This window comes from Trichosurus vulpecula, chromosome 5 (genome assembly GCF_011100635.1).
Source record: "Trichosurus vulpecula isolate mTriVul1 chromosome 5, mTriVul1.pri, whole genome shotgun sequence".
NCBI lineage: Eukaryota > Metazoa > Chordata > Mammalia > Diprotodontia > Phalangeridae > Trichosurus > Trichosurus vulpecula.
This window is the reverse complement of record NC_050577.1, coordinates 266234891-266261534: the sequence shown is the minus strand read 5'-3', so window position 1 is coordinate 266261534 and position 26644 is coordinate 266234891. Positions and strand designations below refer to the sequence as shown.

Genomic DNA, 26644 nt, shown 5'->3' with positions numbered 1-26644 from the left:
CCAGATAGGGAATCCAGGAATGTCTGATTCCAGCTTCAAAGACGCACAAAGCAGGGGTTGGACCTGGGTCTCCAACTGAGCTATCTGCTGTTCAGAGGGGAGTAGATGCTTCTCCATCTCAATTTCCCTTGAGACAAAAGGAATAAAGTCATTATGTTTTGAGAGCCTTAGTTTTGGGGACTAAAGAGAACAGAGAGAGGACTAGCAAGGGGGAAGGGCTGTGGCCAAGATTTGCCTCAATGGGACAACCCTTGCCTTTTCTTCCCTTTCCACAGAGGCTTTGATTCCTGGAGAGCATTACATGTCCCATTGCTAGTCTTTAGCCACAGTAACCACATGACTTACTTCCCCTGGAACTAGGGCTAGATACCTGGGCTCCCCAAGAAGGTGGTGGTAGTGGGTGTGTGAGAAAAAAGCAGGAGGGAAATCCCACCTGCTGTGAGTCACCTGCCCAGCATAAAAGGGAGGTACAGAGTAGAGAGCTTAAAAAGACACAAGAAGCAACCCAGAGAGAGAGAGAGGAGAAAGAGCCAGAGAAATAACAGGGAAAGCAAAGAATAAAACAGAAAGTCACAACTGGTCACACATCAGTGTTAGCTATAGAACCAGCTTGCCAGGGAAATGAAGTCTGAGCTCACAGTGATGCTGCTGTTGCTGCTGCGGCTGTGGACTGCTGAAGGCCGGGCAGTGCTGGGTAGAAGAAGCGTTGCCTGGGACCGGTGCCAGGAGCTATCTCAGAATGTTACTGCCTTGGCGTGGGGCATTCTCCCGAAGATGGGAAACCTGGTAAGTAGCCCCCTTCCTGGTATAAGGTACAGGGTGATAACCAGGCACTAGGGCAGGAGGAATAATACATGATGGGTCTTGAGTCAAGGAAAGGTAGAAAAGTCTGGTCTGAAGCCTACACTTACCAGTGGGCTGGAGATCCACTTTAACTCTGCAAACATTTAAGTACTCACCACTTACTGGGTGGATAAGGTATTCTATAAGGGACAGAGATTTGCAGGCAAAAAAATAACTCCACCACCTCCCCTCCCCTCCAAACAAAACCTGGTCCTTAAGGAATCTAAAAGTTGTGGGGAAACTCGGTGATATTGTTTGAACCTAGCCCTACATGGCTGAGAAATCAGACCTGTTGCTTACAGACCAGATTTATTTAATGCTTAACTCAGAACCTAAGTTGCACTGACCAGAAACCCAGACAGATCCAGAGATTGATACAGAGAATGTGAGGAGTTAACTCCTGTTATACGTCTCAAGCAACCCATGTGTCTTAAGCTGGAAACTGTCTCCATGCAGGCTAATTGGCTACTGTTTCCTTGTTTCTTTGTTTGGATCTTAGGGAGTGGGCCAACCCTTTTTTGGCTCTCTCCTGTCTGATGACTTAATAAACATTTCTAAATTATTTCAGTTCTGGGTTTTGTTCTCTGCCACATCACAGTTTACTAGATTACATTAGCTATGTAAAGAATGATGCAAGGAGGGAAAGAAAGAGCTCTAGCTAGCAACTATGAATCAGCAAAGTGGAATCGGAGAAGTAAACCTTGAAGAGAAGAGGAGCTAGGTGGATATGTTCTGGGGGAAGACTCTAGGGCCAGGCAGGGTCAGGAATGGGAAGGCCCAGGTGGATTCAAAACTTTGTGTTGCTTCCCACTTAACCCCAACTCCAGGAGCTGCCAAGAGAGGAAATCACCGGAGAGGCTGTAGATGATGTGCCCCACATCCAGTGTGGTGATGGCTGTGATCATCAGAGTCTCACTGTCAACAGCCAGGTACTTGGGACACAATCGGGCCAAGCAGAGGAATGGAGGGGACTGTGAAGAGGGCTGGGGAGTCGGGGTAAGTGAAGTACCTATTATCCCCATTCTCATCATCTCTCTTCCCGTTAGCTCTGTTTGCAGCAGATCCATCGGGGCTTGATCTTCTATGGTCACTTGCTGAACTCGGACATTTTCACTGGGGAACCTTCTCTACTTCATGACGGTCCTGTGGGGCAACTCCATTCCTCCCTGTTGGGCCTCAGCCAGCTCCTACAGGTATGGAGGTGGAGGATGGGTCTGGGGCTGTGGATTCAGGAAAGAGTCAAGTGGGGGCCATTAGAGTTGTAGATAGAAGCTGGGTGGCTGAGAGTTGAGGGTCAGGTTTCTCTGTATCCCAACAGCCCAAAGACCAAGCCTGGAAGAAACAGCAGGTTCCTAGGCCCAAAGAGCCGTGGCAGCGCCTTCTCCTTCGCCCCAAGATCTTACAAAGACTAAGAGCCTTTGCCGCCATTGCTGCACGAGTTTTCACCCATGGAGCAGCCACTCTGAGCCCCTAGGGAATGGACGAATACTACCTCAAACATCAGAGGGCTAACATGGATGAGACAGACCTTACTACATGGAAGAAACCAAGTAATGCTGAGTTGCATGCTTCAGATACTGATAAAGCATCATAAATGTTGACAGGTACCAACACTGACAGCAGCCTGAATGGCTAAGCCGGCAGATATTTATTTAGGGAAAATTATTTATCCTCACAGGAGAGTTGTGGGGGAGGTATTTATGATATTTATACTAATGTATGAATTTTCTCCAATAAAAACTTATTTATGTACAAATTGTATCTGACTTTTCAGGTGTAAGGGCTAATGTAGGAAGGGAAAGATGGGACGATAAATGGAAAGCAATGTGTATGTCGCTTCTTCAATTCATCCTCCCAACTTTTAAGTGGGTAGGGAGGGACAAAGTACTAATTAGTTTTCTGAGGTCTTTCAGGCTTCAAGATAAATCCTATCATTCCTTTTAGTAATATTACCCACTAGATGCTAACAGGATATAGATCAAGGAGCTGAAAATAAAGAAGATGGGGCTCCTTTATGGTATGCCCTGCAATGGTCTCTACCCCTAGTTTCTCAGCCTAAAGTTTAGTGATTGAAAATCACTAAACGAAAGGAGCCCGAATCATTAAGGGAATGAATATTAAGATTTCGGCTTGGAACCTATAGGGGGTTCTGAGGACATGAGGGTAAATTCCCCTAAAAACCAATGGGATTCTCCCTTAAAGGACACTGAGGCCCCCACTGAAGGGGATTTTATCACTCCAGGGAAGCTGAAATCTCAGGGATATGGGAAGGGTTAGTGGGTGCTTTCTTCCTTCTGTTTCATTGCTGTTCCCAGCTCTTTCCTTCCCCTCCTCAGCCCAGCCCTCCTCCTCACCCCACCCCCGACCCCAACCATTGCCCAGGGATGGGACAGAAGGAAAATGACAGATGGCTGTTAGAGAACACCGTTTATTGTACTGGCTTTGCTCTTGTCCAGTTATACTGGTTAACTATCAGAATACCAGGATCTGCTTGGCCCCCAGCATTATTTGTTATCAGAGCTTTAGACAGTCAGCTGCCCCTCACTAAGTGGTTCCAGCTATCAAAGTGCATATGTGAGACTTTGCCAGGGGTAATGAGGGCAAAGGCAGGACAGGAAAGCAGCACAGGAAGAGCACAGAACAGGGATAGGAGTTCTGGGGCTGAGGTCACATAGCTGCATGACCATGGATAAGTCCCTATTTGTAAAATGGATACAGTAGGACTTGTACTTGCTTCACAGGGTAGCTACTGTTAGAAAAGTGCTTTGTAAACTTCACGTGACTAGAGAACCAAGTTATTATTGGGTCTATCCACTCAACTCCCACTTTTGGAGAGAGCCTCACAAAGTAAAATGAGGCAGACATTGCTTATCCCTTACAAGGAAAAAGTGGATACACAGGATTTCACAAAGTGCAAGGGGAGAAAGAAGAAACAATTTGGCACTGGGCTTGGGAGAACAGGAAGCTGTGAAATTCTGTTTCTTCCTTTTCCTAATTCCACCTCCCCCCCCCCCCCCCCCCCCCCAACAAACAAACACCAGGCTCTTGATCTCCACCAAACTTCGATGTCACAATGGAGAGGGGTAGGGGGGAAGAAAGGAAAGAGGGAGGAATTTAATTCCTAGTAATTAGGGAAATCAAAAGTAAGGGTGCCATCCATGAAGAAGTGGCTCACGGAGGAGGGGGTCTCATCGCTCCCAGACAGGATAGGTAACACTGGGTCATCTTTCAGCAGGAAAGCATCACGGGTCAGCTCGTCGTTTTCCAGAGCTAGGCAGTACAGAAGGGTGAATCAGATCAAAGGTCCAGACAGAAAGCTGCCTCTCTAACTGCTGGGAAGCACTGGAAAGGCTGAAACGGTTACTTCGAGAGGGAGAGGGCTTGAGATGATAGGAGAGGAATGTGCTGTACAAATGAACCTTTTGCAAATGGCCTTTCTCAGTACGGAGTCAAAAATTTATGCTCTTTCAGCAACAGGCTCTGGTACAGTTTAGTTAGATTTTTGGCAGCCTTTGCAGAGCTCATGGACAGAATTCGAGCCCTCACTCACCTTCAATATCAGTCACATTCAGAGTTAGCAGGTCCTTCCCTAGGCTCTGCAGGTCCAATGGAAGCTCAGGCTCCTGCTCCCACTCTGGATGGGGCTCCAGTTTCAAGTCTGGCTCTTCTGGCTGCTGCAAGTGACACGGTGACTGTACATCTTCAATTTGCCTAAATACACAAACCAAGAAAAAGATAAAATGATGAGGCTCACAGTGTTAGTGTGTGTTTGTACTGTCAATAAATCAACATGCACTTATTAAGTGCTTATAATAGACCAGGCATTGTTCTAAGTTCAGGAAATCCAAAGAAAAAGGAAAAAAAAGCAGTCCCAGCCTTCAAGAAGCTTATATTCTAAGAGGTATGTAAATCTATAAATATAAGATAAATACAGAATAGCTAGAAGGTAGCCTTATAGAGAAAGATATCAGCAGTTGTAGGGACCAGGAAAGTCTTCCTGGGGGATGCAGGGTTTAAGGTGAGCCTTGAAGGAAGCCAAGGAATCTAGGAGCTGGGGGCTGAGGAAAACAATCCAGGTATGGGGGACAGACAAAATCATATTAAGAAGAACAATTAAAGCAGTATGGCTGGACCACAGAGTGCATGGAGGGGGCCCTGTGTTAGAAGACTAGAAAGAAAGCAAAGGGCTAAGTTGTGAAGAGCTTTAAATGCCAAACAGAGGAGTTTCTACTTGCTCCTGAGGCAACAAGGAATCACTGGCAGTTATTGAGGAGGTGACATGATGAGACCTAGGCTTTAGGAAAATCGTTCTGACAACAGCGTGGGGGACATGTCTGAGTGAGGAGAGGATTGAGGCAGAGAGACCAATGAGATGGCTTCTGCAACAGTCCAGACCAAGGTGAGAAGGGGCCGGATTTGGAGAGTGCTTATATAAGCAGATGTAAGGGGATTCCTTTAAGAGATTTGTAGAGAAAAGTATGAGGAATAGGGAAGAGGTATAGGGTTGAATTTCTCTTGTTCCAAAGGTTTCCAAATAGTTTAGTCATAGGAAGGGAAAGAAGGTTAACAGAGAAGAAAGAATAGAGGAGCAACTGAAGAACAAGAAGACTAGGAAGAAAGAGGAAGTATCTGAGGGAGGCTGAGAGAGCTTGACATGGGCTGGTGAAGAAAGTATGGCAGCTTAGGAAAGGGCCTAAAGAGGTCCCATCTCACCTGTTGGACACTACAATGAGTTCCCGGCTTAAGTATTTCCTGTGTTTCGCAAGATCTACTGTGGTAGGAAGAGAGAAGTGATTAGCAGGGAAGAATGATAGAGAAGGTTAATGAATACAAATCAAAGCCCAGGTGCCCTCCTTCTGCCCTCAACCCCGTATCACCCAGTCTAGTCACTAATAGGAGGCCCCAAGCTTTCCTGAATCAGTGTTCCCACCAAAGAGATGCTGCTGGGGTTGGATTCTACAATCTCTAACAGGATTCCTTGAGCCCTAAGGTTCCATGTTCTACCTTTCTCACGATAATAGGGTCCAAAAGCTTCATCCCGGGGAATGCCAGGGTAAAGGAAGCACAGTGGGTTCTCAGGCACATTCTCCTCTGCCAGTAACTGGTAATTACGTATGATCTCTGTAATAGGGAGTAACTGCAGAATTTCTTTAGTGTATGGCTCCACTGATCGGAGGATCACCTTGTCTGGGAGAGAAGACATCAGAAGGGATAAGGCTTGAGGGAAAAGAGTAGAAGTCTGCCTCTGGCTACTCTCCCACTCCTCAACCCCAGTCCAGTAATCAAAGTGGTCAGAGATGAAATGGTCAGAAGTCAAAAGGTCAAACCAAGTAGGAATCAAAACTAAGGGAGAGGACTCAGGAATGGTATGTCTTTCAGTCTTACCATCATCCTGATGTTCCACCCATGAACAGGTGATGCCCCCCTCTAGTGAGGTCTCACTGAATCGCAGCAAAAAGGTACCTGGCAAATTCTTCTTCAACAACTTCAGTGCCTGGGCACGGGTCACAAAGCCCTTAATGAGCCTGTAATATGGAATGGACAGAAGGAAGTGGGAAATAGCCGGCGAATGAGCCCCTTTCCTTCTTTCCTACGAGAAGCAGCATTAGTGGAAAAAAGGCTGCTTTTGAGAGTTAGAAGAGACCCACGTATGAATCTGCTCTCTGAGGGTCCGGGATCAACTCATTTTACCTCTCTAATCTTTACTGTAAAACAAGGGATACTACATTTGTATGTCACGGCACCGCTGTGATGCTCAAATCAAATACTGTCTGAAAAGTGCTTTATAAACATTAAAGGGGCATTGAGATATCAGTCATTACCATACTATCTCCACTCTTGGGTCTATAGTTGCAGGGCCCACTGGGCCCACAAGGGGGAGCCTCAAACCCACCCTCAGTAAAGCCAACCAGGTGGTGTGCAGGCAAGGCCAGAGCATCCTCATCATACCCATCTTTCCAGATATCTTTCAGGTGGCTGTGTACCAGGTCCAGAATCTTGTCCAACCACGTCCAGAAAGGCATCTTCCCAGGAGGGCTGTCCTGCTAAAGGAGAGGAAAGGAAGGGGAACTAACTCAGAGAACGCAGAAGGAGCCTGAAGAATGGAGGAGGTCTGCTGTCAGAGAGCATTCATTACCTTGGAGAAGGCAGGCCAGGACAATGACAACTGTGACTCTTTCTTATGTTCTTGCTCTAAATGACAGAAGGACATAGGTTTCAAACAGAGGGATGGATGGAGCGCTGTGTTCGTGTCTGGGAACTCCGACATTTTAAAGAGAACGCTGACAAGCTACTGTGACACCAACAGAGAGTAACCAGAACAGTGCTGTGGGTGGGGTGACATGACAAGTGAAGAACGTGCCCTACAAAAAGGGCATCTACAGTGAGGTATTGGGCAACGGGCACAGAGAAGACTTATAACGATGTCCTCAAATTTGTGAAGGAGTGTTATGTACAATTAGCTTTGCTCTGCTTGGCCCCAGAGGGCTGAACTAGGAACAGCAGGTAGAAGGCAGAGAAAGACTTCCCAACAGCTAACTATCCAAGAACGGCATGGAATAGGTGGCAGGAGAGCTGGCAAGCTTCCCATCGCTGGAATCTTCAAGCCAAAAGCTGGACGGCCGCTTGTTCGGAACAACATCAAGGTACAAGTTGGACTAGGCGATCTGTTGCCCCTTACCACCCCGAGATTCTACGGCTGGGGCTGGGGTGGAGAGGTGTACGGGACAGCGACATAGGGACAGATGGTGACGGGGAGCCAAAGAAGAAGGGAAACCAAGGGGATGGGAATTTATTGAGGGAATGGAAATCACCTGTGCCAAACAGCTTTTTCTTCAACATGTTAAGCTGCTCTTCGTCGAGGCCTCGGCCAGTACAGGAAGAGAACTGCCAGCTGAGGGCTGGGCGCAACACTACCCACGGAGCCTTGGGGGGACTGCAAAAGAACTGCTGGTTCTAGAGACAAGATGGGAAGGACAGCCCAGTTGAGAGGCGTCTAGGGCACACCTGCCATGATGCATCCCTAGACCTCACCTAACCCTCCCTCCTCTCCCCTACACTCTGGAGAGTCACTTTCCAACCTCTCACCTGGGGATCAGAGCTGAGCAGATTAAACCAGAGTATGGAGGCCCAAGCACTAGAAACCTGGTTCATGTTGGAGATGATCACCACAGGAAGACTATTGGTCTAAGAGAAAGATATTGCGGGTGGTCGGGTGGGGGGACAGGGAAGGGAGAGGATGTTCTGTGATGGTAATGAGCAGGAAGCAAGGGCTTGGTGCTCCATCCCCTCTCTCCCTCTTCCGTCCCTTCTCTTCTCTTCCTAACATCCTCTTTTACCTTCAACTCTAGCTTCAGCCCCTGGTAGGAGTATTTGACAGTGAAGTTAATGATGTGAAGTTCCTCAGTCACAATGAGCAGCCCCTAAAGAATCAAGTTCATGGTCAGCAGGCCCTGCTGGCTGCCTGCCAACAGTTCCATCCCCTTCCTGCCCACTCTGCCCTGACCTCACCTCGCTGCAGCCCTTCCCAGAGCCACTTGTCTTCTGCTCCTTCAGTGTCTGTGAACAAAAAGGGAAGAGGAGGGGAAGGGGTTAGAATAGGGTCCCCTCACACCTCTAATATATGAAGCAATTTATGATTTGCAAAGAGTTGTATAGACATTATCTCTTCTGAGCTTCACAGCAAGCCTGAGAGGTAGATATTATGATCCCATTTTACAGATGAGGAAACAGCTGCAGAAAAATTAAGTGACTTGTTCAGGGTCACCTGGCTAGTAAGTGTCTAAGGTGGATTCACACCCAAGTCTCTCGGGTTCTTGGTCCAGCCACTACGCTATGCTGCCACCTCTTACAGCGCCGCTGCCCCCGTCCCCACGTTTCTCCCCTTCACCCGTGTTAAAGAGACTTCACAATTCTAGGGACGACCTACCAGGCAGCGGAAGTCCCAGATCAAGCCTTGGCTCTTTCCCTTCTCCGGGGTCAAAGTTTTCTGTTCTGAGGTCAGGATGTTGAACATTCGGAAGCTGCTCCAATTGAAACAATAATAAAACCAACAGTGTTCATAATTGGCATTTATGCCATCCTTTTTTCAGGTTTACAAAATGCTTTCCTCACAATAACCTAAACTGGAAGATCAGACAGCATCAAGGACACAGCTGAACTTGCCTCTGGGCTCCCATTTCTGAAGTAAAGCTCTAGGAGGGAGGGGACTCACAGGAAATCTGACAAGTGGCCAGGATCTGACCAAAGCCCAGCCCCCCTCTGGAGTCTCAAGGGATAGGAGATAAAATGATTCTCTTTTGTCCCTGTCACATCCCATTCCACCATGAGTCCCCAGGCTCTTACCCTTTAATTTGGGGAGCATTCCTGTGAAACAAGACAAGAGAGTTAATGGGGCAGCCCCGAGAGCTGGAGCCTCTTCTTGGAAAGAGATGATCCTCCTTCCAGGGCCCAGATTCCCATCCTCCCTCCTCTAAGTACTCTCCACCCCAGGCCTCCTCATACACATGCTCCTCACCACCGACTCACTTGTCAATGGTGACGTGTACAGTCAGGGGCTCATTTGCATCCTGCAGCCTCACCAAAAGCCTACAGAAGGAAAGGAGAAGGCTGATCAGCCTTGGCCTCTGGGCCTGGTCAGATGCTTGAAGCATCAGTGGGGAGTAGGGGGAGTTTGAAGATAAAGTGGTAAGGAGGGATTACTTTGGATTTGAATCCTAGCATCACTATTTTCTATCTTTGTGGCCTAGGGCAAATCCTTCATATCTCTGCAAGGGCCTTACTCTCCTCACCTGTAAAATAAGGGAGTTTAACTAGACGACCTCTTAGGAACCACCCAGCTCTATGTTTATGATCCTGTTTTTTCCCAAGTCTGTGCTCTGCTCTCATTATTCCCTATACTTAGAATGGGCTTCATATCCCAGCCTGAGCTCCACCTATTACTTTTCTTCAAGGCCCATCAGACGGCACCTTCTCTATAAAGCCCTGCTTTACCCACCCAGGTGAAAGTGACCTCTCTCTTCTCAAATTTCTCACAGCTCTCCACCTGGACCTTTCCTTCCCACTCCACTCCCCTTATATTTGGGAATTTGCCCTTCTCCCTGTTTTAGATTATAAGCTCCTTGAAGGCAGGACCCATGTCATATCTATACATATCCTCAGCATCTAGGACAAACTTTGCATATAGTGCTCTCTTAAATATATGTTAAATTGAAACTGAGAGGAAAGGAATGAGGGAGAGGAGGAAGGGGAGGGGGAGAATAGAAACTTCTCCTTAACCACAAAGTAAGACATCCATTCAATACAAGAGAAAGAAGATTACATGCGAGGTGGGAGGAAGAGGGAGTCATGAGTTCAGAGAGATTGTCACCATGATACCAACCGTGTTTGGACAGAAAACTTATTCCCGGTCTTGAGGATAAGAGGTCGTTTGAGAGGCGGAAGCATGTGAGGCTGAGATTCCACTATAAAGGCACTGAGGACAGGGGAAGGATGGGCACTGCTAAGTATATGACACAGAGCAGCTCCCGAGTCTCCCAAGGCCCAAGCTTTCCCTGCTCTTCCTCCCCAAAGGCCTCCTCCTTTCTCCCCAGGACTGAATGCTCTCCATGGTGGTACCTGTGAAGCAGAAGCTGCAGCAATTCGGTGACCCCCTGTAAAGGCAGCTTGGTTTTCAGGGGATCACCCTCATAGCTGACTTCAGTGCTCAAATTCTTAAGTGCCTTCAATTGCTGCTTTAGCTGGAACAGTATCTTTGCTCCAGCTGTGAACCTGGTGGGGGAGATGGAGAAAGAGGGAATGGAAGTGATGACAACACCCATGGGGGTCCCTACCTCACCCCATCCCTAAAGAACTCTCCTTCAGTAGCCTGGAAGATCTAAAGATAAGACTAGTCGGAGAAAAGCAACTAGGCTGTGGATAAATCTATTACTCCCAACAGAAAAGGGTAGGCACTGGGGATACAGAGGGCTGAGTCCAAAGGATGTGAAGAAGCCATTTCCCTAAACAAGAAATACCAATCAGAGAAATGCACATTTAAGCAACTCTGAGTTACCCAATGATGTCCACTAAATTAACAAGCAGTTAAAAATAGCAAAATTCAGCACTGTGTGGGCTATTGTGAGATGCATATATTACTGATGATGCAGGCTTCTTGCAAAGAAACACAGCAGTTAAGAGTTAGAACAATGTTGACTATACCCTAAAGATGTTACCCATGGATCTTTTCCCAATTTATGCCAAACAAAACAAAACAAAAACCTTATAGTTTCTTTATGTTCAAATTAGTAAAACACAAAAACCAAAACCCTAGAATCAATGATTGCAAAATGGGTTCACAAATTTTGTTATTTAAATGTATGGAGTACTATTGTACCATAGAAATAACAAAATATGAATAACAGAAATTCTAGAGAGACTAGATGAGGCTGCTGGGAGGGACTGGAGTGGGTGGGGAGTTGGGGTCACTTTTGGAAGGTGGGCCTGCCAAGCATCACTAGAGGAAGAGAGGCAGAAAAGGTCACCTTACCAACTCTCTAACTGATCCAAGCTGAGGTCCAGAGAGGCCCCAATGCAGGCCTTTCGCTGCTGATCTTTCCACTCCTCTAGCTCCTGCAGCAGGAGCTTAATCAGAGTGGCACATCGGCCCAGTAGTGCTCTGGAGGTATCCAACACCTCCTAAAGCCAAAAAGAGTGTAAGTCTTAACCTTAGCCAATAGCCACTGTCCCACCTCCCTTTACAGCCTGCCCAGGTTACAGTTATCATGACATGGTTCAAGAAATCAGGGTCAAGGAGCATAGGCCACACTTTGCCTCCACCACCAATATCCAGACTGCTCCCCCACACCCCCACTCCACCTCTCCCTCCTAGCTTCCATGACACCCTCTCCCTTCACTCGCTTCCCACCTTCCTTTTTAGGTCCAGATTATTGAGTGTTTCCTGCAGGAGCTGTTGTTGCTTGGTCTGCTTAGAGTCTGTGGAAGAAGATGTCTTTGCTGGACAGCAGAGGCAAGAAGCAGGGATCAGAAGCAAGGCTCAGACACCTTTGTTTCTTCCCTGACTCGTCCTGGCCTTGGGAGAGGGCTGATGACCCAGTGAGTTAGGCAAAATAACAGGCAGCACAGAGGTTTTGGAGGAATAGTGAGGGAAGACCAGCCAAAACCCATTCCACAGGTCCCCTTTAGCCTACCTTGTCCCCGAAGAGATTTTTCCAGCATCCTCTCCCTAGGAAATTTCCTGGGTGGCTGGCCATCTCTGACATCTCAATCTACTACTAAGTGATCCCCTGCTACCTCGTTCTTCCTACACTGCCTCCACCCCCCTCGGGAGCCTCCAAGCAAATGCCCCTTCCCCCAGAATCGCTCAGTATGAGCTATACCTGAGGGATTCTGTGTCTTGTAACGAAAAGAAAAGATGTCTTGTAGGTCACTCAGGCTGTAAACATCCTTAATCAGTTTCTGCAGAGTAGGAGTGGTGAACAAAGCTGAGCAAGAGAAGGTAGTGACAGACATGGAGGCTCAGTGGGGAGCCCTGCCCACCCCTCTTTTGGCCCCTACTACCTGCATCATATCCTTCAATTCCTGGATCCGAGACTCAATCTCCTGCTGCTGCCTTGTCTCCATGGGAACCTCAGGGTCTGCGCTCACCTGGTCCTGATAAAAGGGACTATGAGGACTTCTGGCCACAGACCTAGTGCTTGTAGTCCCATTACTACCCGGTGTGCTTGAGGGACATGTGATGGATATGCTTTTTCCATGGGCAGCATGAAAGGCCTTCCTAGTCTCCCCACCCCACCCCACACAGGTCCACTACAACCAAGAGAACTTTCCTTACCTGCTGGGTCCTTTGAGCCTGGTTCAGAATATTTTTTTCTTCTTGCAGCAGATTATAAATTAGCCCGGCCAGCTGGATGGGATTATCCTGGTACAAAGCCTAAATAGGGATGAGAGGAACACAATGACTCCTTCACAGCCACTCTTAATGCCTCCTGCCTCCAGCCTGTCTCCTACTGTCATCCTTCAGTGTTTCCTAAAGCCTGGATCTATACCCCACCCCTTGCCCTTTTCTGCTCAGTGCCCCCTCCAATCCTTCCACACCCCCACATTCAGGACCTGAATATCCCTGCAGAACTTCCTTAAGTTATGCTGTAGTAGCAGGTCAGAATCCTGACTATAGCCATTAGATTGGGAGCCCAGTTGGTCCAGGAGATGATGGAAGAGCAAGTAAGCATGAGACGTATCAGGGCCTGTGACTGCTTGGTACCTAGGCAGCCAAGAGAGAGAAGGAGGTTAAAATCTTTGTAGGGTCACATCTAGGGGCCCCTGAGTGTGGGGTTTTTTTTCCCTGCCGTCCTAAGACTTCCCTCATGTCCCATGTGACTTGAGTTCTGGAAACCCTGGGAGCACAGGGACCACTCATGAACCTCACCAGTTTTGGTCCTCAATCCAAGCAGCTAGGTGGCTCCGTACATCCATGGGCAAGAGACTGTTTGAATAAAGCACATGTAGCCGCTCTTGGAAAGGCCGGTCTAGCCCCTGCAGAAGCTCCCACTTGGCCATCCAGGGCTAGACACCACAGGCCACAGCAAGAAGAAGGATATCCAACTATGAATTCTTCCAGGCAGGGTCAGCCCCAGGCACACTGTGAATTTTTACAGGTCAGATGGATCTGACTCAAACTCAGCAGAACAGTAAGGTCCCTTCTGGCCAAGTATATTCCTGTTACAGAAATAATAATAATATCAGTCCACATCTACATAGTGTTTTATGGTTTACAGAATTCTTTCTTTATAACAGTCTTGAGTGGTGGATGTGAGAGAATTCCCCATTTTACAGATGAGGTAACAGAGGCTCAAGGAAATAATGTGGTATTGTAGAAAGTACCCTGGACTTGAGGTCAGGGAATCTGAGTTCAAGTCCTTGTTGTATGACTTACGAGCTATGACCATGGACAAGCCATTTCTGAACTTGGCACCTCTCAGTTTTTTCATTTGCAAAACTAGTAGGTTGGACTAGATCAAACTGAAATACAAACAGGCCACTAAAACGTGCATAAGGATTCTTGCCAGATGTAGAAAGCCACATATTAACATTATTCACCTTCTCCTGTATTTTTATGTTTTATTAAATATTTCCCAATGACATTTTTATCTGGTTCCCACAACACTCAGGAGTTGATGAGTGCCAAGGTCCCTAACATTCTACAATCGGTCCTCTTCACACAACTGGAACCAGAAGCTGGACCTAGAACTAACCCTACCTATTCTGAAAGTTCAGAGCTCTTCCTACTTGGCCCCTCTTGGCAGGCAACTGAAAAGCACCACTTTCTAAATCGACCCCAAAACACGGCTCTAGTTTTACAACATGTCTAACTACAATACGTAAGGTCAGTGAGATGTTCACTTTGTCATGCTTCAGTCCCACCTGGCTATAGTAGTCTCTTGGTCAGGGCATAGACTTCTGAATTTCTAATTGCTTTTATAAAAATACCAATAGGTGCCTTGCCTGGCAATTTAACTGGCACTTCCTACGGGGATGTAGTGCTATAGATAGTGCCCTGATCTGGGAGTGGAGACCAGAGTTACAGTGTGCTATGTGACCTTGAGTATGGCTCTTGATATAACCCTCCTGAGCCTTATTTTCCTGAGTTCTCAATGTAGGATATGTACTCCAAGGAGATCAAAGATAGAAAAGAAAAAAAAAGTTTATGTAGGAACCAAAATATCCACTTTTTTTTTTAGTAGTAGCAAAGAACTGGAAACAAAGTGTGTACCTGAATGTAATGGATTATCATTACACCATCAGAAATGAATATGAGAAATTCAGAGAAACATTACAAGAATTATAGGAATCGATGTAAAGTAAAGTAAGCAGAATCAGGGAAACGATATATACAAGGAGTAAAGTAACATAAAGGAAAAGAAATGAAGCCCACACTGTGTAAACTGTAATGGCCCTAGAAAAGAAACGAGGACATGTTTCTCCCTCTCTTCCTTGAAGAGATGGGGGTAGGGGATGGGAAGTGGGAACAACTGATGGAGAATATTGCACATGCTATCATATGTGGTCATTATGAAAATCAGTTCTGCTTAATGCTTGGGGGCTGGGGGTGGGGTATGGAGAAAGGCTAGAGACAGCAATGTCTGGAAATGACTGTGATGCAAATATAATACGCCTCATGGAGGCCTTCAATCTACTCAATCCTGGGCCACTTTTGCAAACCCAGAACTGAAGGCCTTGGTGCTTTGGGATGACAGAGAAAACCCTAGGTGGTCCGTGTCCCTCTCCTTGCCCTCAAAAAGGATGGACATCAGTTTTAAAAAGGAGATTAAAAAGGAAAGATAACTTCTGCCCTCTTTTTCCATCTGCCCCAAATCTCTCCTGTTCTTTCCCTCCCATTCCAAGCAACATGGGAGCCCTGGCCAGAGGACTGCCTAGGCGAGCCTGAGCACGAACTTGGGGCTGTCTCTTTTATTTTATTTCCTTACTGAGAATAGGTGATTGAGCAATGATTCTGAGAAGGATGTTTCCAGCCTCGGAATCAACCTTGTGAATCTGAGGGTTCACAATCAATTCCAGGTATGTTTCGGGAGGAAACCTGACAACTACCACAAGGTTTCTTGGGAAGATGATCACAGGCAGGAGGACGAGTACAATCCCTGGACTGACTTGCCAGAAGAGAGGGTCTTGGAGGCAAATGTTTGGACAGTGACTAGGTGAGGTAAAAGTAAAATGCTGATTCAGTAGTTCCATTCTTCAGGTTTTGGTATTTTAACTCTCAACCTCCAGGGAAAGCATAATAGTAATTATAAAATGCTGCTATGTCTTGTTTAAATTTTTATTAATATAAACTTTTATGAACCTTCTGTATTTTCAGCCATTTATTTTGTGTGGAAGAAATAAATATCTGTCCTATATCTGATTTACATTGTACACTGAGTCCCTTTCTATTCCCTGCTTTGAGTAGATCTTAGATGTGAGCAAACCTAAGCTTTAAGTGATTTTCCTTGGAGTTTTGAGGTGAAGGTATAAAGAGCCAGAGATAAGGAGACAAAAGAGCCTGACTCTTCCCTTTGAAGGTCAGGCACTCCTAGGGCTCAAATGGATCTATGTGAGCATGGGTCCAAAATAATATGAAATTATCCCCCAAATTTACAAAAGTGTTCATAACCTTTGATGTAGTACTCTCACTATTAGATTACTGACAGCAAGAAAAAGGTTATCTTTACAAAAATATCTATAGTGCCACTATTTTAATGACAGAAAGTTACAAACTATACTCAACAAATAGGCAATGGCTTAATAAACTGTGGCACGGCAGTATGATGGAATATTATTGTACTGTAAAAAAAAAGGAATATGAAGAGTTTTAAAAATATGGGAAGACAGATGAAAGAAAAGGGTGGAAAAAAGCAGATATGTCAGTTTTTGAGGGGCTATGGGAATATAAGTATACTAATACACAACATGTTGGTGGATCTAGGAATTAGCCTAACTACTAGGTATCGATTTAGAATTATTTAAGAACAATTACTCAGTTGTTCATATGCTTTGACCCAGCAGCCTCACTATGGAGCATATACCCCAAGGTCAAAGATAGAAACAAAGATCCAATACATGCCAAAATATTCCTGGCAGCATTTTTTTAATAGTAGCAAAGAAATGGACACAAAGTAGGTGCTCACCAACTACAGAATGACTGAAGAAACTCGTGGCACAGGGCAGCCAGGGGTGGAGAGAGTGCTGGATTTGGAACCAAGAAGACCTGAGTTTCAATGCCAATTCAGACATTTCTTAGCCGTGTGACTCTGGGCAAGTCACTGCACTACTTCTATGTGCCACTATATCAGTTTCCTGATCCAGCTGGAGTCAATGACCTCTAAGATCCCTTCTGACTATAAATCTATGAATATAATGGGACAGTACTGTGCAGAAAATGATGAACGAGGAATTCAGATAAACATAGAAAAATTTACATGAACCGTTGACACAATGGAATAAGCTGAGCCGTGAACACAACAAAAAAGTAGGAAGTTGAATTCTGTGTAACTGAAAAGTGAACAATGATGATGGAATGAAAGATACTTCCATTCTCTGGCAGAGAGGAAGGGAATGTTGTAAATACTGTCAGATGGGGTCACTTGGGGGGATGCTTTTGCTTATTTTTCTTTGTTGTAATATAAATGGTTTATGTAAGAGTAAAACGCATTAATGAAACATTTTAATAAAAAGCATATGGGGGCATGTGCTAAAGTACTATTCCATTTAAACAATCTGACAAATTTCTTTGTTGAAATTTATTAAGCATCAGCTAAATGCAAGGTATGGCGCTAGGTGTTGGAGACTCAAAGACAAAAAACAGAACAGTTCCTGACCTCAAGAAGCTTATATTCTACTGGAGCAATACTACACATATACAAGGAAGTATCTACAAAGTGTTGTGCTTTAACTCTTTGGGGAAGTATATTTTGGTTTCAGTTTGCATTTTTAGGTTTGTAGTGTTAAAATGAAATTTACCACTAAAAGAAGATAAAAAGTCACACAATTGAATGTAATTTTAAAAAATGGGTATAGACTCTGCCTTCAATGAGTTTATAATTTCATGTAACACTTCCCTCCACAGCCTCCTGCTGTGCCACAAGTGTTTCTCCTATATGGTCTGCATATTGAAGGTGGCAAAGAGGAAGTCTGGGGTTGAGAAGCCTTTTGGGATTAGAGTAAATGGAGTGAAAGAGGTCACAGGAGATGTGCAACAGAATCACTCTTAAGAGGAAAAAGCAGTGCTTGGTAGCACTTTCTATCTGGGGCACTCTGCATGGCAGTCTGTAATACTGGAGTGGTCACTGGGGCAGACCCTTTGAATGAGAACCCTCAGAGAAGGCCCAACCCAATGGAGGAGGCTGAGGTCACCTGCAGCCCAGCCTTGGGCATCTCCAGGCAGAAAGTAAGAGGCCAAAGAGTGCCACTGATGGAGAATACAAGCAAAAGGTTCAAAAAATAGCAAGAGAAAAGCCTCAATAAAAGCCTGGCATACACTCCTAAACCCAACAGAGAGATCCTCAAAGGCATAAAGAAGAAACTGAGAGGCTGAGGGTGGGGGGGGGAAAGGGTCAAAAGAAGAGGAGGAACAAATAAATGAATAGAAAGAAAGATAAGATATTTAAGTGAATTCAAACAACTCAGGATAGGAGAGGTAAAGGGAGGGAATAGTGTGTGGTAAAAAAGACTAGCATCAAAATAGTATAAATAAGGAAAAGTAATCACAAAAGAGAAAATGGATAAAAATCAATTAAAAATAAATAAATGGAGGAAAACACAAATGACCCTAAACATGAAGGGGCTAACAAATCCAATGAAACAAGTGTAACAATCTTGATAAGACAAAGTCCAATAATTTGTACATGTAAGAAGCACATTAAAAAAAAACATGCAGAATGAAAATGAGACAAATAAAACATGAATAATAATACAGTAATACCTAATATTTATATAGAAGCTATTATGTGCCAAACACTATGCTAAATGCAACTGCTTTATGAACATTATCTTATTAGATCCTCACAGCAACAGGGGTGTGGGGGGACTGGGGGGCGTAGGTGCTATTTTATACTTTAGTAAACTGAGTTGACAGACATTAATTAAGTGACTTGTCCAGGGTTATACAGCAGGCGTGTGTCTGAGGCTGGATTTTTACTCAGGTCTTCCTGATTCCAGGGATTGTGCTCTATCCGTACTGTGCCAACAAGCTGTCTATGCTTCAGATGATTTTTTTTTAAAAAGCAGATGCTGCAATTCTGTTATCAAATAGAACAAAAATAAAAATTCGCAACGTCAAAAGAGATTAGAAGTTTACTAGATGTGTAACCCTGGGCAAGTTACTTAACCGTGATTGCCTCAAAAAAAGAAAGAGATAAGTTAAAAAAAAAACCTACAATACACTTAAAGTAAACTTCAATTAACTAATATGAGCATTTAATGTATATATACCAAATATACATCTAAATTCCCAAGGGAAAAAAGTTAACTAAATTGCAAAAAGGCCTAGATAGTTACATGATAATTATAGGAGATTTTAATGTTCCTTTCTCTGAGCTGAACAAATTTAATTGAAAAAGATACGAAATGGAAAATGTGAAACTGAACAAACCTCCGGAAAAAATAGATTTGAAAGACTTACAGCATCTTCAGAATAGCAATATTAATGAATATGCATATGGATACACAGTTCTCAATACCACATGGGACCTTTAGAAAAACAGACCATGTGCTAGGACATAGAGAAGTTACGAACATGAAGAAGTTGAAATACTGAACACATCCTTTACATAACATAATAAAAACAGTAATCAATACAGCAAAAGATAGAGACATAAATGGAGACTTAATAATGACATTCTGACTACTGAATATTTACTAGAAATGATAATTATGTGAAACAAAATGATAACAATGAAACAACATTAACAACATTTCTGGGATGCAGCTAAAATAGTCCTCCGAGGAAAAAGTATCTCAAAACATACATCAGCAAAATAAAAAAGAGAAGCTTTGAGTATTCAATTTAAAAATTACAAAATAAATAAATCCAAAAAAAGCACAAAGGAAGAAATTTTAAAAACTAGAGAAATAGATAAAATTAAAATAAAAAGGCTACTGAAGTGAGAAACAAAGCTAAGAGCTAATTCTTTGAAAACATTAAAATCAATAAATTCTTTTTTTTTTTTTAGAGGGGGAAGGCAGGGCAATTGGGGTTAAGTGACTTGCCCAAGGTCACACAGCTAGTAAGTGTGTCAAGTGTCTGAGGTGGGATTTGAATTTAGCTCCTCCTGACTCCAGGGCCTGTGCTCTACTCACTGCGCCACCTAGCTGCCCCCAAATCAATAAATTCTTAACATAAATCCTCCCAAAAGAGGAAAATAATCAATGAACAAGGTGAAATTTAAATACAGAAGAAAAAAATAATTATCGGAATCTACTATCCACATCACATGCTCACAAAACTACATATACAAAGGAAATAATTAGCTACAAAATGTAATGTAACATAAATATTAAAAAACCAAATAACTATTCCCCATTGGGTATATGGTCAAAGGATATGGACAAACAGTTCTTAAAAGAAATGCGAACTATTAGCTGAAAATTAATTGCTCCAAATCACTAATAATAAAAGAAATAAAAATTTAAAATTCTGCAATTTTACACCACACTCTGCAAACTGGCAAAAAAAAAAAACCAAAGTATGAAACTAGTCTACGTTTTTGAGTGGCTGGAGAAAGACAGACACACTAATACACAAGAGGTTGGGCTGTGAATCAGTCCAACTGTTCAGAAAACAATTGGGAATTGTTTTTTAAAAAAGTGAAAAATATCCATATTCTTCAACCCAGGGATCTCTCTTCTAGATATATACCCCAAGGAGGTAAAAAACAGGAATGTCATAAGCCAAAAGACTTATTGTAACAGTTTCTGTGATGGCAAAGAATTTAAAACAAAGTAGATGCTCTTTAATTGCAGAATGGTTAAGCAAATTGTGGTAAATTAAAATAATGGAAAATTATTGTGTAATAAGAAAAAATTAACATTAAACAAGTCATAGATGCACAAGAAGGCATATGAATTGATAAAAAATGACATGAGTGGAATGATTCCCACAATGTCAATGAAAAGAAAGAGAAAACCAGAACTGAACACTGGTTAATTATAAGGACCAAGTTTGACTTTAAGAGAAATACAGGATAATAATCTGGTCCAACTCTATAATTTTACAGTTGAAAAAATGTTCTTCCCTCCTTTTTGCAGAGATGGGGGGCTACACTTGTGGAACATTGTACATACTGTCAAATTCCACTTGATGTATTGGTTAGTTTGGGGGAACTACGCTTTTTCCTCACTCTCTTTTATCTTTGTTACAAAGAATGGCCTGCTTTTGTAAGGGGGTAAGAGAGAGAAATTCAGAAATAAACGTTATGCAAATGCAAAAGATATCAATAATTTTTTTTTAAAGAAAAGCTAAAATCATTGGAGAGCTACTCATTTTTCCATGCTTGGGCTACACCAATATCATAAAAAATGAGGATGCTACTGCCTAAATTTATTGTCCTATACCAAACTACCAAGGATATATTTTAAAGAGCTAGTCAAAATAATAACCAAAATCATTTGGAGAAGCAAAGATCTGGAATTTCAAGGGAGATAACCAAAAAAGGAGACTAAAGTTAGGATAACACTTCCAGACTTCAAAGTGTATCATAAAATAGCAAATAGTTAAAATATAGCAAAGTAAATCAGTGGAAAAGACTAGTGAAGCAAGAATCAAAGGCCATCAAACTCAATAACTTGGTGTTCAACGAATTGAGAACATAAAATTCATGGAAGAAGAACTCTCTATCTGACAAAAACACTGGGAAAACTGGTAAGCAATTTGGCAAAAATATAGGTTTAGATCGACATCATCATCGTCATCAACAAAATAATAGCTAGCATTTACACAGTGTTTTAAGGTTGCAAAGGATTTTACATATATGATCTCATTCTAACCTCACAACAAACCTGCAAAGTAGGTACTATAATTACCCCTATTTTACAGAGTAAGACTGAGGATTAGACAGTTTAAGTGACTCAGCTAGGGTTACCCAGCAAGTATTTGCATTCGAATTTGAATTCCGGTCTTTCTCACTTCAGGCCCAGCACTCCATCCACTGTACCAGATAGCTGCCTGGCATCTATATACCACAATGAATCACAAATGCATCCTTGAAAAATGTAAAAAATCATATTGTTAAAACAAAATTTGGAGGAAAAAGGATGGAGAATCTTTCACAACTATGACTAGAGGGGAAATTCTTAAACACGGTAAAGAGATGAAACAGCTAATTCTGATTACATGAAATTGAAAAGCTTTTGCATAAATGAAATCAATGCAGCTAGGATAAGATGGGAAACACGCTTGGGGAAAACAATCCTTGCATTACACAGAACACAATGACTGAAAAATAAAAGGACAATTTAAAAAAAGGGAATGCTATGTAACTATAATGACCAAGCTTGGCCTATGAAAAGAACTGAGAAAGTTGAGCCCTATCCCTTTGTTGAAGAGGTGGCGTACCATGGTGCTAGAATACTGTATAGTCTCTGTGTTGACTGGCTTTGATGAACTTTTTAATCTTGGTCATAAGAGGAGTTTTAATTGGTAGGGGAAGGGAAACTAATGTGATGTAAAGACAAAGAGGAAGCAGAACACAGGAACAGACTTACCCAAAAGATTAATCAGGTGCAGAGGGAATACCTGGCTGAAGACTGAGAGCCCAGAAATACTCAGTTCTTAGGCATTTTGTCTATCTTTCTATCCACACACACATGCATATGTAAACACACGAAAATAGACACACATGAACATACACGCTGCGTGTATATGCATGTTTGTATTATGCAATACAAAACATAAAGCACACATGTACACACGTGTATATATGAACTGTGCATAGAGATTTAAAGCTCCTATGTAAACACCTATACAATATATCCATGTACATATGTGTGCGCATGTATGTAGATAAATATAGACCTATTTGTATTACATATATATAAAAGTATATATTTTCCTCCATTTAGTAAACGCGCTCTAGAGGGTACTTTCCTTTTGGTCATGAAAAGTTGGAAAGGAGACAAGAATTTTAATGGGAAAGGGGACACAAACTGATCAAGAAATCTGTGAAAATACTGAATGACCTTGATTTTATAAGTCCAATCCTAGACTGAACAGAATGGAATCCAACCCCGGTATTCGAAGGAGGTTGACAGTACATTGCCAGAGATCTAGGTTAGGTGCCTACATTAGTGAATGGGTCAAAGCCCCGGCTCCAGCTATCGGCTGGCAGTAGCTTACGCTGAGCCTGCACTTTGAATACCTAGAAATATTTGAATACTTCCTATGTGCAAAATACTGGGGATTGATGTTTACCCGCCTCTCTTTCTTCCTTCTGTGACTTTTATGCTTCAGTAAAGAGAAAAAAATTATCCTATTATCTCCGTAATACTGCAAAATTAGCTGTTAAAAGCCTCATATACTTAGGAGGGGGAAGAGGGCGGGAAGATGTACAACCTTCTACAGCTGGGTTTAATTGTGAGGAGCAGAGGTGGCAGATTAAGTCATACCCAGAATGTATCCTCTGGACGTCTGGCTCTGAACAGCAACAACTCCCGCCCCCCGCCCCTACTAAAATGTTATTTTAATAAATTATATACTGCATTTTTTAAACCACCCTCCACCACCACCTAATGAGAACAGGGTGCCAAGACTGGAATATCATAGGGAAAAAAAGATGGGGGGGGGGAGGAAATTGGGGAAGACCGTGGGGGGTGATTAAATCAGAATATATAACGGGGTTATGGGATGGGGGTCAGAGGCCGGAGGGGGAGGGGGGTAGTCGAGTTATGCATCTAAATTCAGAAGCCGTGGGTAAGTCTGGGACCCCTGCGCTCGCATGTGGAGTTTCGGGCTCCTGGAGGCCTGCCCGCTCCTGAGAATCTACGACTGCATGCCCGGGGCCCACACTTCACCCTCCCAGAGGAGCTCCCAGCCCCCTTACCTTGCAGGGGTCGCCCTCCCCAGCTAGCTGCTCAGGCGTCCAGCACTTGCCTGCCTGCTCGACCCCAAACACTGGAAGCCCCTCCCCCTCACTACCAGGCTCCTCCCGCTGCCTGGCTATTCCGGACTCGCACACTCCTCCCTCCGGCCGCGCGCGGTGCTCTGCGTTAACCCAGAGCCTCTGTGGGCTCTTCGAAGGCTTCCGCAAGACTCCAAACCTCGCCCTGACCCAGAGGGTGGGGCGTAAGAGGAGAGCCCCACCTTCCGCCTGTCCCAATTGGACGGAAGGCCAGGCAAACCCCACCTACTTTCTACGGCGGGAGGGAGCTCCAGTAGAAGAATAGCTCAATGAAAAGTCGAAGTTTGAGCCCGGGAGGGTGATAGTTTCCGGGAATTGAGGCGGAGCTACAGGGGAAAACAAGCAAATCTCAAACTAGGGGTGAAACTAAGGGATGTCAGTCAATCAGAGGAGGGGCTTAGGACCCATCACCCCTCCACCCCCGCCGTGGCGTAATAACTAGAGCGCCAGGGGAGGCTTGTGTTCATGAGTTCCAATCGGTACTTAGACGTTTTGTCCGAGGGTCACTAACCCGCTTGCCTCAGTTTTCTCATCTGTAGAATGATGTGGATATTGGCTGAGTTGGATTCATTTGTATTCAAGCATTTATTAAGCGCAAACAGATGCAAAGAATAATCAAGCGGCATTTATTAAGCACTTGCCCATGACGATAAGGATGTCAGTTTATGTGCCGTTGGCATCCACAGCCCTCTGACTTCCTTTCATGCCCCTTTCCCCCAGCTTCAATGCTCGCTTGCAGGTAGTCTCTGTTTTCTCCATTATCCCCAGATCTTGAATGACCCCCAGTTCCACAGGGAGGTGGCCTGTGTCACCTCATCAGCGTTGCCACTGCCCGTTGTTGGAGACACCCCGTGGCCTTTCTCCCAGCTGCTGCTCATTTCTGTGGTGGTTCTCCAGTCCTGCCAGCTTTGATCTGTGGCTGGGAGTGGGCTTCCTGACCCCTGCTTATTACTGTAATAATATTCTATCAGTCTCTGAACTCCAGATTTGACTGCTGGCTTAAGTGCCAAACCGGCCATTACCCCTGCAGGCCCCACCGTTGTCCCCATCAGCCCAACAAGGAAATCATAGCTTAGGTCCAGCGCAGCTTCCTGTCCTCGCTCCCAGGCCTGAGCTGTGCAATCCTGGGCAGCATAATAGAAAGCTGTACCGAGGTTATAGTAGCTTCCCACTTGTGGCAGGAACTGCATTACACTGTGCACTTGTCGCTCCTTCTCATAGACACAATCTGCTGTGGACAGTGAACGAGAGGCCCTTCCCGACCTCTTGGCTCTCCTGCCCAGGAGCTGTAGAATGGAGAATAGCACCCCATCCGACTTCCTTTTTCTTCTGTTCCCTTGGAGGCCTTGGAGCTGTTGGATGAGGGTCTCTGTGGCTTTCACCCCACCCAGTCTATAGAGCTGCTGCCGAAGGGCATGTGCATCACTGGGACAGCCAGCCTGCTCCAGGGTTATGTACAATGCCAGGCTAGTCAGGTACCTAGGCAGAGGGTCTAGGTGGTTGAAATTGGGAAGAGACTCAGGCGTCAGGTTCCGACAGGAAAGGGGGCTGAGAATGGGCAGCTGGGACTCCCAGGACAAAGGAGGAACGGGTAGGGCCTTTGGCTGTGATCCAGCTGGGAGGGCAGCTACTGGGTATAGCAGGAAGCCAAACAGAAGCACCATTACAGGCATTTTGGAGGGTAGTAGATACCACCTTGCTAGAGAGGAATATAAAGGAGACACAAAGCTATTCCTTTCTGGCTGAAGTCTAGAAGTATTCAGATCCCAACAGGGGAACAATTCTACCCACATTACATCCTCCACATCAATTAACTTGGTACCAAAGGCCAAGGTTGGAATTTTGGGACTGACTATTCAAGAATTTGTGCTCTCCTTCTTCCCCTGCCACTTCTGTCCTCTTCATCTTTTTCTTTGACTATGCAAAGCTAAAGAATCATTTCTCATCGAACAAAAGCCAGAAGGAAACCCACCTGCTTGAGAGCGACACTCGGTCTCTTCTTTGTAGGTCTCACTGCCTTGTGGCTCTCCTATTGTGGACTTCTCCACATGACCCTCATCCGCCTATTCTATCCCAAAGATTGGCAAGAGATGTGGTCACTGCAAATATTTGTCCATCTTGCACCAGATCAGACTTTGTCCCCTCATGATGTAGGAAAGTGAACAGCACCACACGAAGTTAGAGGTTTTGAGTTCAAGTCTTGTTCCTTACTGAGTTCTATGACATCTCATAAGAAAAACAACTGATCTGGAGAACAGATCATGAAGAGAAAACCAGAATAAATGGGAACACTATATATTGAAGCGCAAAAGAACTGGAGTTCCGGTAGAAAACATCATACCCAGCAAAGCTAAGCATAATCCTGAATGCATTTAATGAATCACCAGACTTTTGGGATTTTGTTAAGAAAAACAAAACAAAACACAACACCTGAACCTAATAGAAGATTTGACATACAAGAGCCAAAAGAAATATAAGGTACACACCAAAGACTAATCACAAGGGACTCAATAAGGACAGACTGTTTACCTTTTATATGAGGAAATGTAAAATGTATGTCTAAGATTGTTATTAGTAACTGGGTAGTTCACAAGAAAGATTTGGGGTAGACCTGAGTATGGTGTGATTTTAAAAAGTAAAACTCTAGGAAGAAGAAATGATACGGAATGAACTCTAGAGGAAGAAATGATACAGAAGAATTGGGGGAGGAGGGCTGGTAGCTCTGGAAACCTACTTTCATCAGGAATGGTTTCAAGAGGGAACAATACACAAATATCTGGAAGAGTATAAAAGACTTCTAAATTCAGAAAGAAATAAAATTCTAAGATGATAGGGAGGGAGGAGAGGATAAAGGAGGGATCTTTAGAGGGGAGGGTGAGGGAATAGGTTAATGGGGGGTATAGAAGAATATTTAGACAAATGGGAATGGGAGGATAAGGGAGGGACCCTGGGGGTTGGTGTCGGTAAGTTAAGTAATAAGAAGGCAACGTAGTGGGTAGAAGTAAAGTACAAGAGTCTGGTGAGCTAGGAAACAACAGAGAAACACACAAACATAAAATAAAGATTAAAAGTAGAATTTGTTAGGGAAAAAGGAGCAGGGGCGGTGACCATAATCTTGGACAAAGTTAAGGCTAAAA

At 44.1% G+C, this 26644-nt stretch overlaps 3 protein-coding genes across 7 annotated transcripts; 1 reads left to right on the top strand and 2 right to left on the bottom strand.

Moving 5' to 3' along the window:
* Window positions 1–621: 621 nt before the first annotated feature.
* Window positions 622–2317, top strand: IL23A (interleukin 23 subunit alpha). Its single transcript, XM_036758415.1, has 4 exons — window positions 622–786; window positions 1671–1772; window positions 1890–2036; window positions 2162–2317. Exons 1-4 carry the CDS (start codon window positions 622–624, stop codon window positions 2315–2317), a joined length of 570 nt encoding a protein of 189 aa, XP_036614310.1.
* Window positions 2318–3253: 936 nt separating this feature from the next.
* On the bottom strand, window positions 3254–25545 carry STAT2 (signal transducer and activator of transcription 2). Of its 4 annotated transcripts, none has more exons than XM_036759076.1 (24): window positions 25480–25545; window positions 13268–13557; window positions 12952–13102; window positions 12674–12772; window positions 12400–12492; window positions 12219–12297; window positions 11747–11835; window positions 11369–11517; window positions 10459–10611; window positions 10223–10315; window positions 9370–9429; window positions 9187–9207; window positions 8771–8864; window positions 8353–8400; window positions 8181–8264; window positions 7930–8028; window positions 7656–7797; window positions 6980–7035; window positions 6793–6887; window positions 6229–6368; window positions 5848–6030; window positions 5557–5614; window positions 4394–4554; window positions 3254–4113 (listed from the first exon to the last, which is right to left on the bottom strand). In XM_036759076.1, the coding sequence occupies exons 2-24, from the start codon at window positions 13396–13398 to the stop codon at window positions 3965–3967; spliced, it is 2427 nt and encodes an 808-aa protein (XP_036614971.1). In that variant the 5' UTR covers window positions 13399–13557; window positions 25480–25545; the 3' UTR covers window positions 3254–3964. The 4 variants fall into 4 exon arrangements, with proteins under 4 accessions (XP_036614971.1, XP_036614972.1, XP_036614973.1 ...); XM_036759077.1 differs by lacking the exon at window positions 25480–25545 and adding an exon at window positions 23430–23540 and having other exon boundaries at window positions 6793–6884; XM_036759078.1 differs by lacking the exon at window positions 25480–25545 and adding an exon at window positions 23430–23540 and having other exon boundaries at window positions 11747–11814.
* APOF (apolipoprotein F) lies at window positions 24074–25566 on the bottom strand. Of its 2 annotated transcripts, none has more exons than XM_036759079.1 (2): window positions 25480–25566; window positions 24074–25206 (listed from the first exon to the last, which is right to left on the bottom strand). In XM_036759079.1, exon 2 carries the CDS (start codon window positions 25178–25180, stop codon window positions 24266–24268), a length of 915 nt encoding a protein of 304 aa, XP_036614974.1. In that variant the 5' UTR covers window positions 25181–25206; window positions 25480–25566; the 3' UTR covers window positions 24074–24265. The 2 variants fall into 2 exon arrangements, with proteins under 2 accessions (XP_036614974.1, XP_036614975.1); XM_036759080.1 differs by having other exon boundaries at window positions 24074–25202; window positions 25480–25565.
* Window positions 25567–26644: the final 1078 nt, after the last annotated feature.

What these genes read in the sequence shown, in the direction of transcription:
- IL23A (XM_036758415.1), top strand. Translation starts at nt 622, where the DNA reads ATGAAGTCTGAGCTCACAGTGATGCTGCTGTTGCTGCTGCGGCTGTGG. An exon ending in TCCCGAAGATGGGAAACCTG is followed by an intron (nt 787 to 1,670) that starts GTAAGTAGCCCC and finishes CCCCAACTCCAG; the next exon opens with GAGCTGCCAAGAGAGGAAAT. An exon ending in GTCTCACTGTCAACAGCCAG is followed by an intron (nt 1,773 to 1,889) that starts GTACTTGGGACA and finishes TCTTCCCGTTAG; the next exon opens with CTCTGTTTGCAGCAGATCCA.
- STAT2 (XM_036759076.1), bottom strand. Translation starts at nt 13,398, where the DNA reads ATGGCCAAGTGGGAGCTTCTGCAGGGGCTAGACCGGCCTTTCCAAGAG. An exon ending in GTACACGTCACCATTGACAA is followed by an intron (nt 9,208 to 9,369) that starts GTGAGTCGGTGG and finishes CTTGTTTCACAG; the next exon opens with GAATGCTCCCCAAATTAAAG. An exon ending in TGCTCAGCTCTGATCCCCAG is followed by an intron (nt 7,798 to 7,929) that starts GTGAGAGGTTGG and finishes TCTTGTCTCTAG; the next exon opens with AACCAGCAGTTCTTTTGCAG.
- APOF (XM_036759079.1), bottom strand. Translation starts at nt 25,180, where the DNA reads ATGCCTGTAATGGTGCTTCTGTTTGGCTTCCTGCTATACCCAGTAGCT.